Source organism: Priapulus caudatus, unplaced genomic scaffold, assembly GCF_000485595.1.
Source record: "Priapulus caudatus unplaced genomic scaffold, Priapulus_caudatus-5.0.1 Scaffold592, whole genome shotgun sequence".
NCBI lineage: Eukaryota > Metazoa > Priapulida > Priapulimorpha > Priapulimorphida > Priapulidae > Priapulus > Priapulus caudatus.
Genome location: NW_014577653.1, coordinates 82,577 through 100,251, shown reverse-complemented (window position 1 = coordinate 100,251; position 17,675 = coordinate 82,577). Strand labels below are relative to the sequence as shown.

General features: G+C 40.8%; 2 protein-coding genes across 3 annotated transcripts in view; one reads left to right on the top strand and one right to left on the bottom strand.

Annotated features, from left to right (window-relative positions):
• Positions 1-57: 57 nt before the first annotated feature.
• Positions 58-11,220, top strand: LOC106811925 (lariat debranching enzyme B-like). The gene is made up of 9 exons (XM_014815664.1): positions 58-139; positions 5,080-5,170; positions 6,621-6,727; positions 7,601-7,725; positions 8,071-8,237; positions 8,602-8,826; positions 9,078-9,158; positions 9,823-9,965; positions 10,257-11,220. The coding sequence occupies exons 2-9, from the start codon at positions 5,081-5,083 to the stop codon at positions 11,074-11,076; spliced, it is 1,758 nt and encodes a 585-aa protein (XP_014671150.1). The 5' UTR covers positions 58-139; position 5,080; the 3' UTR covers positions 11,077-11,220.
• A 1,399-nt stretch (positions 11,221-12,619) lies between these two features.
• LOC106811933 (proteasome activator complex subunit 3-like) overlaps positions 12,620-17,675 on the bottom strand; it is an 18,809-nt gene continuing 13,753 nt past the window's right edge. For both annotated transcript variants that reach the window (XM_014815676.1, XM_014815675.1), the window contains exons 6-11: positions 15,902-16,014; positions 14,511-14,579; positions 13,804-13,926; positions 13,625-13,711; positions 13,180-13,280; positions 12,620-12,922 (exon numbers count right to left, since the gene is read on the bottom strand). In XM_014815676.1, coding sequence (XP_014671162.1) covers positions 13,200-13,280; positions 13,625-13,711; positions 13,804-13,926; positions 14,511-14,579; positions 15,902-16,014 — 473 coding nt within the window. In that variant the 3' untranslated portion in view covers positions 12,620-12,922; positions 13,180-13,199. The remainder of the gene's footprint in view (positions 12,923-13,179; positions 13,281-13,624; positions 13,712-13,803; positions 13,927-14,510; positions 14,580-15,901; positions 16,015-17,675) is intronic.

Here is a 17,675-nt window from a genome sequence, read left to right as displayed (position 1 = left end):
TAATCCCTATACTAATTTGTCCGGTAGATGGCGCAATCATAGCTCCTCTGCCGAAAACAAGTTTCCTACGGACCAACGAACAAGATTCTTGTTGTCTGGTCTGAAAGTGTATTATTATTGTTCTTACTGTAAAAGCAACGTGAGTGTTATATGAGATACTACTTCTAATTACCCAGTGTATTTTAATGGCGCTATTATTACTATTTACTATCCAACCGGCCCACACGGCCACAGGCACGGCCGCAGTCTCGCTTGCGCCTTAGCTCATACGTCTAGAATAGGACATACTGTCACTGACGCTGAAGAAGGGCGAGCCCGTGGTACTGTCGTACCGCAAACTTGGACATCTGCACAATCTCGAGATTGTGCACGGATTGTGCGGCCCAAATGCGGATTCGCCTGAGTTTGCTGACCAATCTCCAAGATTGGGCCAATCTGAAAACAGGTCGGTGATTCAACAACGCGCGCATAGCGAGTGTGGGGTCATGGTGCAAACTAAGAAGTAGATTAAATCATATTACCCATATTTTATTATAATCATTCACTATTCTATAACAATCGTGCCAAACACATTGAGGAAAGAAGCAGTATAATACTACCTTATAATGTATGATAAACATTTGAAAGTCCTAATAATCCATTGTTCGTGCAAGCTCGTGTTTACGCTCTGTTTGGCCCAATCTCAAGATTGGTTGCACCAACTGTGGATCCGCTGAAATTCCAAGTTGTGGCAAGATTCCAAGTTTGGCACAACAGTACTGGGCCGGAAAGTACCCTGGGTACGGTCCGGTATACGAACGTACCTGTACTATCTAATATGCCGGACCGTACGCGTCGGCTAGCTCCACTAACGAGTCGGAGTCGCCTACGCCTACTCCCTAACGGCTAACCCTAACCCTAACGCTAACCCTAACCCTAACCATATCAAATAGTGACCAGGTTACGTTCCGGCAGTACCCTGAGCGACATAGACCCTATGAGCGTCACTGACGCTCAAGGGGTCGTTGTCGTATCAGCTACTACAGTACAGATCCGTACCCGAGCCCCGAGGTACATATATGTATACACAAAGTGTACCAGACTTGTACTACAGAAGTGTACCCTAACACTAACCCTAACGCTAACCCTAACCCTATAAACATACATCATATGAAAATATAAACATAATGCCAGGAGTAGATAATAGGGAAGGAGTGTGACTTCAATAAACAAGGGAAATTCGTCATTTACCAGCCTTATAATACCTACGATTTACTACGCGTAACTCATCCAACTTGAGCTCAAATCGTACACAGTACATTCGCCTAGCATCGTGCGAAATCGTTTCCTCGTATACACCCGCAATCCGGAGATACAGACTAAAACGTACGACACGATTTTCCATTCTGTTGCCAGCAAACTCGATGCGTTCGGAGCCTTATTTGAAACAAAAGGCAGCTACTAACCACAGCTTGCTCTCTCGGCCAGGCGGTGTGGCTCGAGGGAGATTGGACATCGACGTAACACTCGGCGAGATAACCTTTGACCCGGCATACAGCTACATACCGGCATACAGCTGGTATGCCCCCCACGCACGCACGTTCACCGCAATCAGCAGCAGCTCCAGCTCCAATCTCCCTGCGAGCCACACGCCTGGCCGAGAGAGCAAGCTGTGGTTATTAGCTGCCTTTTGTTTCAAATAAGGCTCCGAACGCATCGAGTTTGCTGGCAACAGAATGGAAAATCGTGTCGTACGTTTTAGTCTGTATCTGCGGATTGCGGGTGTATACGAGGAAACGATTTCGCACGATGCTAGGGGAATGTAATGTGTACGATTTGAGCTCAAGTTGGATCCGTTACGCGTAGTAAATTGTAGGTATTATAAGGCTAGTAAATGACAAAATTCCCTTGTTTATTGAAGTCACACTCCTTCCCTATTATCTACTCCTGATAATACTAAACAACCTGCTAAAACTAGGGTACCTCGGGTACATATCTGTAGTACCTGATACGACAACGACCCCATCTGCGTCACTGACGCTCAGTCATAGTCATAGTCATACTCATACTAGTCATAGGGTCTAGATGTCTAGCGTACTGCCGGAACGTACCCTGGGTACGGTATACTAGAACGTACCCTGGTAACTATTTGATATGGTTAGGTTTAGGGTGTAGGCGTAGGCTAAATTATTCGAAGGCTTGATAAAGCGGGAATCACTGTATTACATGTGTAGAAATTAATTTTTGAACTTCAGACCACGGACTCCCTCATTTTGCTGCAGACTCTCTCTTTTTGAGGGCAGGGGGTCCGTTGGACTCTCTTATTCAAAAGTTAATTTCTACACCTGTAATACAGTGATTCCCGCTTTATCAAGCCTTCGAATAAATGGGCGCATCACTTAAATGACACATGTCTCTGAAAATCAATCGTTACACGCCTTATCTTAATCGGATTAACCAGAGAGGGCTTTGGTTAAATGAGATATTTTTTGCAGAACAATCTTCATTCTTTCTTTATTGAGCAATACCTAACTTAAAAGTAAGCAAGTATTAAAACAGGAACTTTAAACTAATTCAAATGATTTTGAATATAATGAGCTTACAACTCATTATTAAAGTGAAAGGCATAATAAGCCCATTGCTTATGCAATGTTGACGAATGCTAGAGTAACTGGCACCTTGTGTAGTTAATAAGTACATAACCTTACATCCAAATGCGTATTAGTTTGTCCAATATCATTGCTGGTTACTAAGAAATGTCTAATTGAAATCCGCAGTCCAAAAGTCAGTTGTTTACAGTTTCAAACCGCTGCCGGGGAAGCGGGTGTGATACAGATTTATAATGCACCGGACATTTTCGCACACATGCTCGTCCGTACGCAATGCTGTCATCAGTGATTTCGTAAACACGGACACTCGTGATAAGGGACTTTTTGTCAGAGCTGTCCACGTGCGTCCGTGATTAGTACGTGTGTTTTACTCCATTTCCATGTTTAGTCTGTGGCCATGGTTACACTGCTAACACCTCCATTTCATCTGGCATCCAAAACATACGGGCCGCACAAATATTTACGTCAACGCTTGACTCCTGGGGGCCGTTGTCAGATACAAATTAGTCTTAACATTAGTCTTAACATTAACTTTTTCTCTTAGAGTGTTGACAGAAACTTCGTAAAGTTAAGAGAATTAAAAATTCGTAACTTTTCTCTTAACTTAAGAGATCCTAGACCCTCCCTTAACATTAATATTAAGTTGAAAATAACACATTTGCACTACGAATTACAATTAAAGTGATATTACATTTTATAATAATGAATAAAATGTGTGTTTTTCTTGAAAAACACGTCAAAATCATTAATTATATACCGCTAATAAAATAAAACAATACATTTACAAATGGCGTATGGCATTTGTTCTCTTGTTTAAAACTCTCGCGTCTCGTGTTACAGTGTGAGAATTTGTCTTGTTGTGCAGAATAAATTCGTGACCATGTCATTTTTCATCAAATATTATTTATATGTGGTTAGCCATCATAATATGCATAAATTACTGTGATGCATAAATACAATAAATGTGTATGAATTTGAATTTTGTGATTGATTCTCATCCAATCAGCAGCCTTGTGACATAAAATTATGAAGTTCCTGTTATCGTGAGTTTTCACTTAAGTAAGTTTTGTTACGATAGGTTTCTGTCAACGCTATTAACATTTCTCTTAACATTAACATTAGACTTAAAATTAATCGTAACTTTACGAAGTTTCGGACAACGGGCCCCTGGATGACATGTACGGCACGTAAATGATACGTTGATACATATCAACAACCAATTTCAAGTCTTGTTTGTAATGTAACCAGCAGTGATATTGGACAAACTAATATGCGTTTGGCTATAAGGTTATGTACTTATTAACTACACAAGGTGCCAGTTACTCTAGCATTTGTCAACATTGCATAATCAATGGGCTTATTGCCTTTAAACATGCTAAACATACTTTAGAGCATATGTTGTGTACCATTTGCATGCACCTTACCAGGCATGATAAGTTCTCATTAGGCCGACCAAAAAATTACCTTTGGTTCGGGTCACCCGCCCGACTTCACATTTCGAAGTGATAAAATGTGCGACTGCGGTCACTTTTAGAGGGTTTCAAGAAAAAACAAAATTCAAAGATACCGCCTGCTGATCATACATATTCAAATATCCGACTCTTGTCATTTTATTTACCTAAAGAGAGTTCCAAAATATTTGTAAACTTCGTACCTACGTTTCCTACAACGTGAAACAGTCGTATAGAGCCTGGGCCGGCTACTTCATAAACAGAGGCTGAAGGTCGTATGGCGCGGCGGCCGGCTTTGATGTACGCGATCGATCGCGTACTATATAGTATACGCATGCTATCGTGCTATACGCGGCCGCAGAGCCGTTTACACTTCGGTTACTCGCTCGTTCAAAGGGACGATTAATCGAGCTCCGTTTTTGGAGCGGTTCCTAACACTACTATCCAGGTATTCACATTTTGAAAACAATGTCATGACTTGCAGCAATGGTACATGCAACTGCAAGTCATTTTCATCTCGTGGCTTCTGCATTTCAAGCGGTATACCCTATATTTAACTTGTGGAATTTTTATTTTTTATTTTTGCCTACCTATTTTTTTGCAAGAAAAAAAAATGTTATACCTACCTACCTACCCTAATTTTCACAATCCATGTGACCCGAACCAAAGGTATTTTTTTGTTTGGCCTTAGTTCCAACAAATGCTGGGTTTTTGTTGAAAGGCTAGCTTCATTTACTACATGTATACATCTACACTAGATGCAGTGTGTGTATTGTACAGTGCATGATGTGTAAAACAGTAAAAGCGACTGTTAATTACCAGTAGCCAATAGATCGGTGGACAACATATATGATCACTCTGCAGCAAATATAAGGGTTTAAAATAAACAATCTTCAGTAGTCTAATAGTAGAATTGTAAATTTCCCCTTGCTTCTATTTTTGACTTTAGATGTATAAAATTAATTACCATATGATTAGGTTATATTACACTCTGTTTGAATGTTATTTCCATCATGAGAATTTTATATTTTTTCCGCCAGCATGAAGTTTGCAGTAGAAGGATGCTGTCATGGCGAATTGGACAAGATTTATGAAACAATTGAGTATATTGAAAAAAGGGATGATATCAAGGTAATTATAACATTCCATGAAATGTAATCTTATCTGTAATTGCACATGATTAGAGCCTGTTCAGAGCCTACTGTGAAAATTGGTTTATATGTGTTTTTTCGCTCATCTGACATAGTCAGATGCAGCTTGTAGAATCGCATGATCGTGCGTCCGTCCGTGTGTCCGTACGTGCGTGCGTCAACAGTTGGGCACAAATCTTAACCGCTCGACGTACGGTCACGATATTCGGCACATCGGGGGGGATCGCCAAAACGAGTTGGGATGTCGAAGCTGGGGGTCAAAGGACAAAGGTCAGCGAGGTGTAAAAGAGGGGAACATTCACTCCTTAACTTAAGGTATAGGGAGGAAATGCAGAATTGCGGCACAAATCTAAACGGCTCAACCTAGGCTCGGATAGTCGGTGTATAGCATCATGGTAGGAAAAAGCCATCACGGTGCCGAAATTGGAGGTCACAGGTCAAAGGTCAATGGGGCACAGGGCAGATTTTAGACATTTTCTGAGGACGTGGTCTGACGGAGCGATTGAAAACTTTTTTGTTTCAGCGGTGACCTAGCATTTTTATGGCTTTATTGAAAGGACCATGAAATGTACCTTCTGCTGACATGCGAAGAGTAAGTGTCGGATAACCTTTTGACCCTCAAGAGGAGGGTTAAACATGGATTTGTTTACTGTCTGTTAGAAAGAATTTGGCTGCCGGGTTTGCTAGTAGAATCTATACATGCCTGGATGTATGAGGCTACAAGCCACAGTGAAATTTCAAAAGCTAAATTTGGTTGAAGAGGTTTATGCTCCTTAAATCGTATAATTTCTATGGCATTCTGTACTGTCAGTATGTTACATGTAACGTATGCAACTGCCAGTGGCCACTGCCAGTGCATGTGGTGGTGGTACTGTGTAGTTTTTGCCTGCGTTAATTGGTTACAGGTGGCAGCTCTCTATTGCAGCCTGTAGGCTTGCGTAGGTAAATGGATGAGTGGTTTTTTTTTTAATCTTTTCTTACCTATTCTGTCTTGCAAATAGTTGTTGCTACTACGTACGATGGGAGCTTCCATCTTTAATCTGTAGACATTTAAACGTACGCGCCATCTCGTGGCAACTTTCATAACGATCCCAACGAACATCCCTGTGCATTCCACTATTTCGGCGTGTATGTGAACACATTTGGGACTAACAGGGTTTACTAGAATCCCACCACTCCACCACAGAGTCACCGCAGTAGACGTTAGATGAGCGCTGTCGCTCCGCGGCACTTGTTGTAATTCCTGTGGATTTTCTATAATTGTATTGTAAGTTATAAACAAAATGTAACACAGATTTCCAGTATTTCCAGCGGCTTATAAAAATAGAGGGGTTATGTATATTTTTTATAGTTTCATTTATTTTGGCATGGTTACTAGTATGTGTTAGGAGTTGTGCAATTTTCTATTGTTTGTGCATGTTTATGTGCAGATAGATCTGTTGATATGCTGTGGAGATTTCCAAGCAGTAAGAAACCGATCGGATCTAAGGTGTATGGCTGTTCCGCCGAAGTTCCAGAAGTTGAACACATTTTACAAGTAAGTATATAAATATGTATAATATTTAGTGAGTTACTTTCTAATAGGTCTGTATAGTGTATGAGAGAGTATATTATAATAATGGTTGAAGCATGATTAGGGCGAGTCGCCGGCTTTGCCTCCGAATCAGTTTGTTGCTATGACTTTATATTTTCCATTTTATTTCTTCCTGCTATATCTGTGATCATTTGATCCACATCCATAGACTTGTTTTGAACATTGGATAATTTAAATATTCTTATTAGAAATATCAAGAATATGTTTTTGGTGAGCCGAGAGTAGCACATATGCTACATTTCTGCTTGTTTCACTTAATGTAAATTAAGGTAAACGTTTGGTTGCATGACATACAAATGTAATGTAAGTAAGCATGTTACAGCCCCTGCACACTAGAGCAATATAGCTAAGCAATGAGACTTGCTACTCTGAACTCTGTGACCTCTCTCCAATATATTCCAATATATCTGTATATAATCACGTGATTCACCATCACCAGCTGACCACACACGTGACATGTACTGTATGTAATCGGACATACATGCGAGTCGTTTGGCACATTAAAATGTGCCCACACACTAGAGCAATATTGCTAAGCTGCCGTAAAAATATCAAACATGTTTGATGTATGAGCAATCGGACTCGCGATTCGTTTGGCGCAGTAAAATGTGCCCGCACACTAGAGCTATTACTAGCACTACTATTGCTCGTGAATCCGATTGCTTAGCTATATTGCTCTAGTGTGCGGGGGCCTTTACTAGTCCAATCTCTCATCTGTGTTTGTGCTGCAACTTTTTGAGGAGTGGCATTGTGCAGCATAAACTCAATGCTTGATTTTGAAGACATTTGGTTCGATATTATTTTTATTCATGTTAGGTACTACTCTGGAGAAAAGAAGGCACCGATTCTTACCTTATTCATAGGCGGTAACCATGAGGCGTCTAACTACTTAGGAGAACTACCCTATGGTGGATGGGTCGCACCTAACATTTACTATATGGGTGTGTATAGTGTTCTGTACATCAATTTCTACCAATGTGACACATATATGAGTTTAATCTAGTAAATTATGTGAATGGTTGAAAGTGTCATCTATGGAAGATTCTGATTATTCATGAAATCAATTAATTGATTATAATTTACTAGTTATTAGTTCTATAGTGAACAAAGATGCTACTATTTGTATAGCCGTCAACTACAAAGATATAGCACATAAATCATTATTGTTTTGTACTGATATGCTGTAAGTGATGTCTTCTTGATATTCATCATTGTAAGGGTTAGCATGTGAACTTTTTATTTTCTCAACAGCGATAATAATAAATTACTGGTGTTATCAAATACAGGCTATGCAGGAGTTGTAAGGTTTGGTGGTTTGCGAATTGCTGGCATAACGGGGATCTTCAAGGGACATGATTATCTGAAGGGGCACTTTGAGAAGCCGCCATATGGAGAAGATACAAAGCGTAGTGTTTATCACGTACGCAACCTAGAGGTCTTCCGGTTAAAACAAGTAAGTCTAGCATTTTTCAATTAAGTGTCATTCAGGGTTTCTTCTGAGGAAAAATTAGACAAAGGAGGTAATAGCCAGTTTGGGAAAAAAATTTGCATGATGGATTCAAATACAGGATATATTGATATACTTATAGGTATGTAGATACAGGATATACTTATCAATAAATACAGGAACATTTTCACAATGGCGATGTTAAATTTGACAACGGCGGTGCGCCACTGTGCTTCCTATGTATACAAAACCCTGTCATTGTCAGACCAGCTCTGAATTCATAACTGAAATTGCTTTGAATATAGCCACTCTATAGTTACGTCATGGTCATGGGGTGATCACAATGCGAAAAACTGTATATCTCTCGCAGCTCACTGAAGATATAGATATCTGCATTTCACATGACTGGCCACGTGGCATCTATAACCATGGCAACACTGCACAGCTGCTCCGCAACAAGCCTTTCTTCCGCGAAGAGGTGGAAACAAACAAGCTAGGCTCGTGGCCTGCACAGGAGCTGATGGATAAGCTACAACCCACCTATTGGTTTTCTGCACATCTACATGTAAAGTTTGCTGCTGTGGTACAGTACGAGGTGTGTGTGTGTCTGTGCACTATGCATTGTGTTTGTATGTTGTATTTTGCTGTCACATCATCTGTTTCTAGATGCTCGAATTATGTATGCAGTGTCAATGTCATGGGTGCCTGAATATATATATATATATATATATATATATACACTTAGTAACTGTGTTTTGATATTTATAAGTTTGCGAAAATGTTATGTGTGATGTAATGCATTTTTAATGAATTTTTAATAATTTTAAATTGTCTATTGGTTGTCAGAATGAAGAATCGGATCAGGGCCAAAAGACGACCAAGTTTCTTGCCCTAGACAAATGCCTACCTAGACGTAAATTTTTACAGGTACAATGACAGTTTATTGCCGTATTTTACCATTAATGTTAAATGTTATAGTCATAATAAAACATCAATATTTAGTGCAGGGCCGTAGCCTGCGGGGGGGAGCTGCCCCCCTAGATTTTGGAGCAAAATTAAACAAATATATTGTTCTACTAAAAGAGAATTGTCGTAGTCAGAATGAAGGCTGTACATGTTTTCCGTTACTCAAAAGTGCCTCAAATACCATCTCCTGCGATCTACATTTTCAAAGTTTTCCCAGACCCCCACCTGTTTCTCGCCCCCTCCTTGAAATCCTGGATCCGCCACTGCCCCCCCCCCAGGAATTTACTTTGCCTACGTCCCTGTAGTGTGCAGTATAATTATAAGTAGTGTGTTTATTGTGCCAAAAACCATGTGTATAGCATCTGTAAATATTGTGTCTCTTGCATCACTTTTCATTGATTGACAGTTACATGTGTGAACAACAGTAAAGTAAATTTCAACACACATGCTCGCACAGGTACACACGCCCGCACGTGCGTGCACATGCACACACGCACGCATGTATTAAAGATTCAAGCCCTCATCTAAAAGTCAAAATCACTTATCCAGGAAGTGCTAACATACATGACATACATGACATACAAGTAAGTATTCGTCACGGTAATTTTAATCGCGTTTTGTTCAGGTTATTGACTTCAAAGAGACAGAAAACACACGACTGGAGTTGGAGTATGACAAGGAGTGGCTTGCGGTGCTGCAGAACACCAACCACTTGTTAAACACAACAAGGGTCACACAATATATGCCTGGACCGGGCTGTGGAGGAAGGTGAGTTTATTGAGATATTTCCCCCTAAAAAAAAACATCACAAATACGAAGTTTGCAATCACTACATTGAACCGTGTCTTAACACAACTTAATTATAATTCAGTAACCATCTCAATGTAACCTAATTTGAGATACTATAATATACAGAGGTGGAGGACTTGGAGATGAGGTAAGGAAGAAGTGTCAAAGAAAGTAGAAAGGAAGAATGAAATTCAAAAATGTATGAGAGAAAGAATTGGGAGGATTAGAGCTAGGAGCATAACAGGAAATACTGTACTGTTATTATTGCAGGCACAACTTCACCCCCTCAGAGGCTGAACTGAGGCGAGTCGATCAAGCATTAGGTGGAAACTATGCAGTTCCTAAAAATTTCCAGCAGACTGTACCACCGCACTCAATTGCAAACCCAGACGCACAAAAGTCTGTTGCACCTGTTTGTATGGTGAACCCACAGACAGTAGTGCTGTGCCAGAAACTGGGACTGGATGACCCCCATAGCCTTCTCATGGGACAGTCTATGACCAGTCCGATATATTATCCGTTCCCGATGGAGTCACCAAATGCTGATGAGAGCAACGTTACTGCTGGTGAGCCATCAGACGACACGTACGCATCGTTCAACCCCGATGAGATAACTGTGGACTTGGAAGATGACAGCAGCAGTAGTAGTGGCAGTCCCAAACTCTCGCACCACAGCGCTCCTGGTGGTGACATGCCGCAGCAGATCGGCTTACACGATGAGCAGGACACGAGTGGCATTTTGTCCACAGAGCTTTCAGATGGTGAGGAAAATGCATCGGACTCGTGCTGCAAGCCACTTGCAGCCTCGTCGGAATTGCGTCAGGGCAGCAACGGAGACTCGAGAATGAGAGAGGTGGAGAAGGACAGTGACACTAACACTTCAGAAGTTTGCCTGCTCGCTGGCAGCTCTACACACACCAGTGTTGAAATTCTTGATCATGAGCACTTAGAGGAGAAAGGTACACCAGTAATACCAGCAGCAAGTCCAAAGAGGGACAGTGAATATGTTAAAGTGGAAGGAAGACAAGTGAAGAAGTTCCGACGAAGAAATGCCGCCATCTATCAGGCGCAAAGTGAAGATAGCTCATGATCAGTAACTAGTGCTCCTTTTATGTGGATTTCTACTAGAGACATCTAGTGGTTTGATGAATTTATCTAGTCAGGGTTCTCCCTACGTTGCGCAAACGGGGCGCGCGCCCCCCGTTTGGAAAAACTCCCCCCTGTTTGAATCGTTGCGCCCCGTTTAAATTCCACCACAATAAAAGTTTGCCAGCGCGGGAATCGACCGTCAAGAATTGCCGTTCGACCAGGACATCCGACGCATGCATTTTTACCGTACCACGCATGCACTGCAGACAGTACACAAGTTAACCTGTCACTAACTGTACACCGATTCGGCTATCTTATATATACAAGAACCCCAAATACCGTCTATGGTGTGGTGGCGATTTTACGCATTAATTAGTCGTACGGTAAAAATACACGCCCCCGGACCCCCCTAGTTTCCCCCCCTCCCCCTCCCCTCCCCCCTGTTTGAATTTCATCCTGGGGAGAACCCTGCTAGTGGTTTGATGAATTTATCTAGTGTGTTGTGTCATATGTACCTAATGCAACTTACATAGTGCTAAAGCTGTTACCACATTATTACAAAATCACATGAATATAAGTTTACCAGTTTTAGCAATGCATCAGAACTATTATAGAAAAATCGTTAATTTTGTATTAAATGTAAATACGTTATGGTCATATTTTATATGAATACAGTGGTGTATTATTAAAATTCATACATTCCCTTATATCTACATGCATAAGGTGTAGCTTATGGTCATCTCACTGCTGAATTCTCATGTTGTTTATGGAAGTTAATTGCTTATATTCATGGGTTAGTTCCAGTGTGATAAGGAATGGTGTTTAAAAATTGCATCTTTTTAATTTTTCCTAGTTTTAGAAATTCTGCTTTTTTGCACACCATTTTCGTGAAGATAAGATCCATGGTATTGGTAGCACATGCATGGACAGGTACATAGTGGCATTGTAAATTTATACAAATTCATGGATGTACACACACTTGTTCTTTTGTGTAAGTTGTCAGTTGTTTTTCTAGTAAAAATATTAGTAAAATATTGTTCTAAGTTTTTTTATTTCTATAGGAATTAAAAATAATTTAAATATACCTGACAAGCTTACAACATGAAAACACTGGGTTTTTTTCAGGTGTAACCTATAGACCTATATGAACAGAAGCACATCTATAGTGTAGGATGTAACGATTATCTGGTACCACCACACCAACCACCGGCCGTTTGCAATTGTGCTTAAAGTTGTTTTTCTGCCAAGGGTATCAGTTGAATGTTCGGTCACATTCCACATTTCATCGGGAGTGTTTGTTTTTATTCACTCCGGCTGGTCTCATAGTATAGTCTTAAATTTGAGGCTTTTGAATATTACCGAGGTGTTGAAAAAGACGTTATAAAGGATAAAGGTCGTTATCCTAGAACCTGAATACCTAGAATATATCAGGGGTGGGTTAAAAGTTAGCCTAAAAATAGGGCAGCTTTTAAAGGCCAAATGGGTACCCGGCTCCTTTAAATTACACTAGTGACAGCATAGTAACAAATTTTAAGAACTTCAAATGGTTTAAAATACAAATTATAATTATTCAGCAAGACAATTTCTGTTACTTAGGTTCATATATCCATCAACCTCATAACTACATGATTGAGGCAACAACCAAGTTATAACTTCTGTCAGGGAAGCATCTATATTTACTCCGCATGTTACATCCACTTTCTGTTTCATGCAATCATATTACATAAACTTAGATTGCATTAGTAACTGTTAGTAATTTCCATTAATAAAGACGTCATTGTTGAACATCTAGGTCCCTGGATCTTGTTGCTTGTGGTTCTTTTTGTTTTACTGTCATGTAGTGAGAACTGAAATGAACGGAAATGAAAGAAATACATATTTAAAGGGTAAATTTGAATTAAATATTCTATTCAAGTTCTATGAGGTGCACTTTGTAATTATTCTAAACAAATGAAATAAATATACAACCTGGATAATTACCACGTTTATAGTATATACTTTTGTACTTTTTAGGCAGTAAAAACAGTTAAATATCTCAATGTAAAACACATACAGTTATTGAAACAATCAATTAAACAGAATGAAAAGCTAATTTGCTATCTACCTTGTTCCCAGCTGACCTGATCAATATAGGGAATGATTGTGTGCAGTTCGAGGTCTCTTGATTTTGTCAATGTTCTTCGTAATCAGATCATGCAACACTGACTGAAATGGTAATTTTTTGTATGAAAGTACAATCATGGATACAAAAATTTGTACAAAGACTAAAACTTTCATGTGTTACAGTTTGATATACTTACATATCACATGAATAACTCTGGTATAGAATCATCAATCCTACACGTGACACTGTTGCCATACGGTTTTGTGTTACTTATATTTTAATATTTACCACAGATTTAATACTAAACCTGATGTTTTTGTTTTTACAAAACCGATGGTCTAGCATTTATGTAAAGTATGCACAAATGTTCAAAATATTAAGTATGCAATATGTACTCTAAACCCAACATGTTCATCTTGGTCTGCATAAAGGCTCATATACTTACATAATTATTCCGGAGTTCACAGCACACCAACTGCAGACTAATGAACTGCTTCTCATCCAGTTCATCAATCGCTCTCCTGTAGTCATCCTAAACAAAACATGCAAAAGCTTTTAGCCCTGACACAATATATGTACACCTGACCGTACTAGAGTGGTTACATTAGGCACAAATCTACTCACCACATGTGGATATTTCGCAACCTTGGAGATTATCTTTGCGCGTGTGATGAAATATCGAGAAATCTGATCCAGGAAAGATGCTGCTTCACCCTCTACTGTTCGCACCTCTGCCAAAGTTTCCTCCTGAATATATACATAAGATTAAAATAAAGGTACAATAGCATACAAACGATGAGATAAACCAGATCCATGCAACCACTTGAAAAACAAGTTGGAAACGATTTAAATTAGTTGTGTCCTGGATCACACTACCCAGAAATATGCTGAGCATAATCCTTGATTTAATTCAATCCAATTTCCACATATCAGGGCACGCCTCTGTCACAGCAGACAGTGCTGTTTAAGCTGGGTTTACACTGCCAACTTTGAGTTGGCGAATGGCCGAATTTGAACATAGCTGCTATCGATCGGTTGGACGTGCAACTTTTGCGTTTACACTGCCGATTGTCAGTTGAGAAATTGCGAAGTTGGTACAATTCGGCAATTCGCCAACATAAAGTTGGCAGTGTAAACCCAGTTTTAGACTTGTTCCTCACCCTTTTCCTGTTAGAAGATGAGGAAAAACCTGTATAACCAATAGGTGGCAAAGCATAGGAGGTTGTAAGTGCCAACTGCGACACCGCACTTTCAAGCGTTTTGTACATGGTTTGTAAATCAACTATCCCATTACATGAATAAGTGAATAATCCAATATAACCAGTCCGTACCTGTATTGACACACCAAAGTTGTTTCCGTCTTCGATCCTTGGTATGAGAAATTGTATCCACATTTTTACCTATGAATAAGAGTAGTTATAATAATGAATTTACCATCAAGTTATTCTAGCCTAGTTTTCACCATTTTAGTACTTAGTAGTCGTATTAGCTACATACTTATACTAGTATTACAGTAATATTATTTATGCACACTAATACAGTAAATACTGCTGTTATTTAGACTTGGACTTGCAGTACTATTAGTAGCTATAATCATACTATTGGTACTGTTGTTATACTAGAAGAAACGAACAACAAATGAAGGTTGTTTTAAAACCATTACTGTGCCGATTTTAAATCCCCCTAGCTACTAAAAATGAAAGTGTCAATGACACTGTAGCTCACCACAAATAACGTTTTTATAATAATCAGATTTATGCACTGCCTAAAAGCGGAGCTCCCGATGTGTAACGTGTAAGATTGAGAGGATACGCTTATTACACGTAGCTGCTATATACCACGTGACAATGGTGTTTCCCTGCCCATAACACAACTTTTGTCAAAGGTAAATTGGTTGCATGGAAGTGTTTACTTCGTATGAGTTTTTCTAGGCGGTAGCACACGGTTGCCATCTGTATATCGCAATAATAATTTATAAACCAAAATGAATCACAATTTGTGACAGTAGATGGCGCTATACCCGCTTTGTAGTGATGGCATTCGAAATAAATAGGTTATGCTGCGTTCCGACATGTTTTGTAAAACTTTACTCTAATATAGACGTTTTATCGGCAGGGTGGAAAGGCAATACCAATTTTGCATTAAAGATATTGTCAATGAAATCTTGTAAAACGAACCAGATGAGTGTGACACCACAGACTGTTTGTTATCTGCGTTTTTTGCATAAATTGCATAAACCTACTTAATTTGCATAATTTTTTTTTTAAATATCAAAACCCCTAGCCCTTATTCATTCACATACCAAAAATGAGCAAAATCCATTGAACCTGAACTGATTAATGGGAATTCCCATTTTTGCCAAAAAATTGCCGTGGCTCGAAAGTACGTCGACTGGCGTGCTCCAAAATAGGACGTTCCATATGGGAGCATAGAAGTAACACATATACCCAATTTCAAACATGTGGGTAAAACAGTTCCTGAGTTATCGTTGACCGAAGCTAAATGTTGACGGACGGACGTACGACGGATGACGACCCATGGCAATAGCTCAGCTTGACGATGTCAAGGTGAGCTAATCACAAAAACTAATTTTCTTTCTAATTATTTCATGCTTAACAATAATATAATTATGTTTATTATAATATAAATAGTACTTTAACAAAAATTACAAAACACCACATTTTTTGCAGAGGTACATAATTACCATCATACATGTTCATACCTTGTTGGTATGATCAATCAGCTGTTGAATGTTTGGTTTCATCGTGTCTATGATTTCCACTATGTGTTTATTGGATGGAGCAGACCCAAGTGGCAGCACAAATACTGGCGAACCTGAAAACCCCAAAATGTGTTAAGGATACTCTCCACGTTGTGCACGGGTATTGCTCTAGTGAAGATTAAACGTTTATTGGCGAATGAATCGAATCAATCACTTGTTTTATTTATAGAGGAGATATATCTCTATGCTCAAGCCAAAAAATTTCATGAAATTTCCAGCACCTAATTATGTTACCACACAAATGCCGGGCCGCGGTTACGGAGAAAGACAGGTTGAACCCAGACGAAAGCGATTGTTTTATTAATCAACGTGATTCTGCTCAGCCAACCATCAGCCAATGAACAACAAGCACATGCGATAATTTCTCTAGATCACCCTGAACCAGAGTGAACACAATGCGTCTCAGATACAATGCGCTAAATCACAATGCATTTTTTCTTTTCAGCACAAACGGCGGCTAGCGTTTTCCACTGATGTCGTGTCGTTCCGCGTGTGTGGAGACATAGCATTGTCTGTCTGTCTGTCGTTCCGCCTCCGTCCTCGTACGTCGCCTCGCTGTCCCGTCCGCCCGTACCGTTCGTAGCCCGTCCGCGTCCGTCCGGTCACGTCAGATCAGTCAGTCAGTGAGTCATCATCATGTCAGTCAGTCAAGTCCGTCCGTCCGTGCGTCAGTCCGTCCGTCCGTCAATGAACGAGCATTCATCCATGTCCGCGCATAGCAGGAGTTTATTTACAATTTAGATCTACGCAGGTGTGGTGTGTGTGTGTTTGTGGTGTGTGTGGTGTGTGTGTGTGTGTGTGGTGTTGTGTGTGTGTGTGTGGTGTGTGTGTGTGCGGGTTTTTCGTGCGCGCATTGCGTGTGTGCGTGGTGCGTGGCGCCTGCCGTGTGCGCTGCGCCGCTTGACGTGTGCTGGGTGTGTGCTGTGCGTGCAATGCGTGCGGGCAAAAGCGCGCAGCGGGCTGTGTGTGTGTGTGTGTGTGTGTGTGTGTGTGTGTGTGTTGTTGTTGTGGTGTGTGTGTGTGTGGTGTGTGCTGTGTGTTACTGTCCGATCAGTCCCCGTCGTCACGTCGTTAAGTCCGGTGCGTTACGTCCGCGCCGTCCTCCCGTCCGTCGCCCGTCCGTCCGATCGTCCATCAGTCAGTCCAGTCAGTCAGGTCAGTCAGTACAGTCAGTCAGTCCGTCGTCGCGTGCGTCAGTCTCCGTGCGTCCTGACGTCCGTCCGTCCCGTCCGTCGTCCGTCCGTCCGTCCCGTCCGTCCCGTGCGCCGCTCTGTCTTGCCTGCCTGTCTGTCTGTCTGTCGTCATGGTCTGTCCGTCCGTCCGTTCCGTCGTACGTCCGTCCGTCGTACGTCCCGCAACGCGCCCGTCCGTCCGTCTGTCTGTCTGTCTGTCCTGTCTGTCTGTCGTGCTGTTAATCTGTTTAGCTTTGTCGTTTGTCTGATCTGTCTGTCGTACCCTGCATGCAAAAACTACTAATCCTCCCTTTCTCCGTATTTGTCTCTGACGCTCTCTCTCTCTCTCCATCTCTGCTTCCTCTCGCTCTCTCTCCTCTCCTCATCTCTCACTCATTTCTCATCTCTCTCTCTCTCTCCTCTCTCTCATCTTTTTTCTCTCTCTCTCGTCTCTCCTCTCTCTCTCTGCTCTCTCTCACATCTTCTCTCTCCTCTATCCTCTCGTCTCCCTCTTCTCTCTCTCTATCGCTCTCACCGCATCA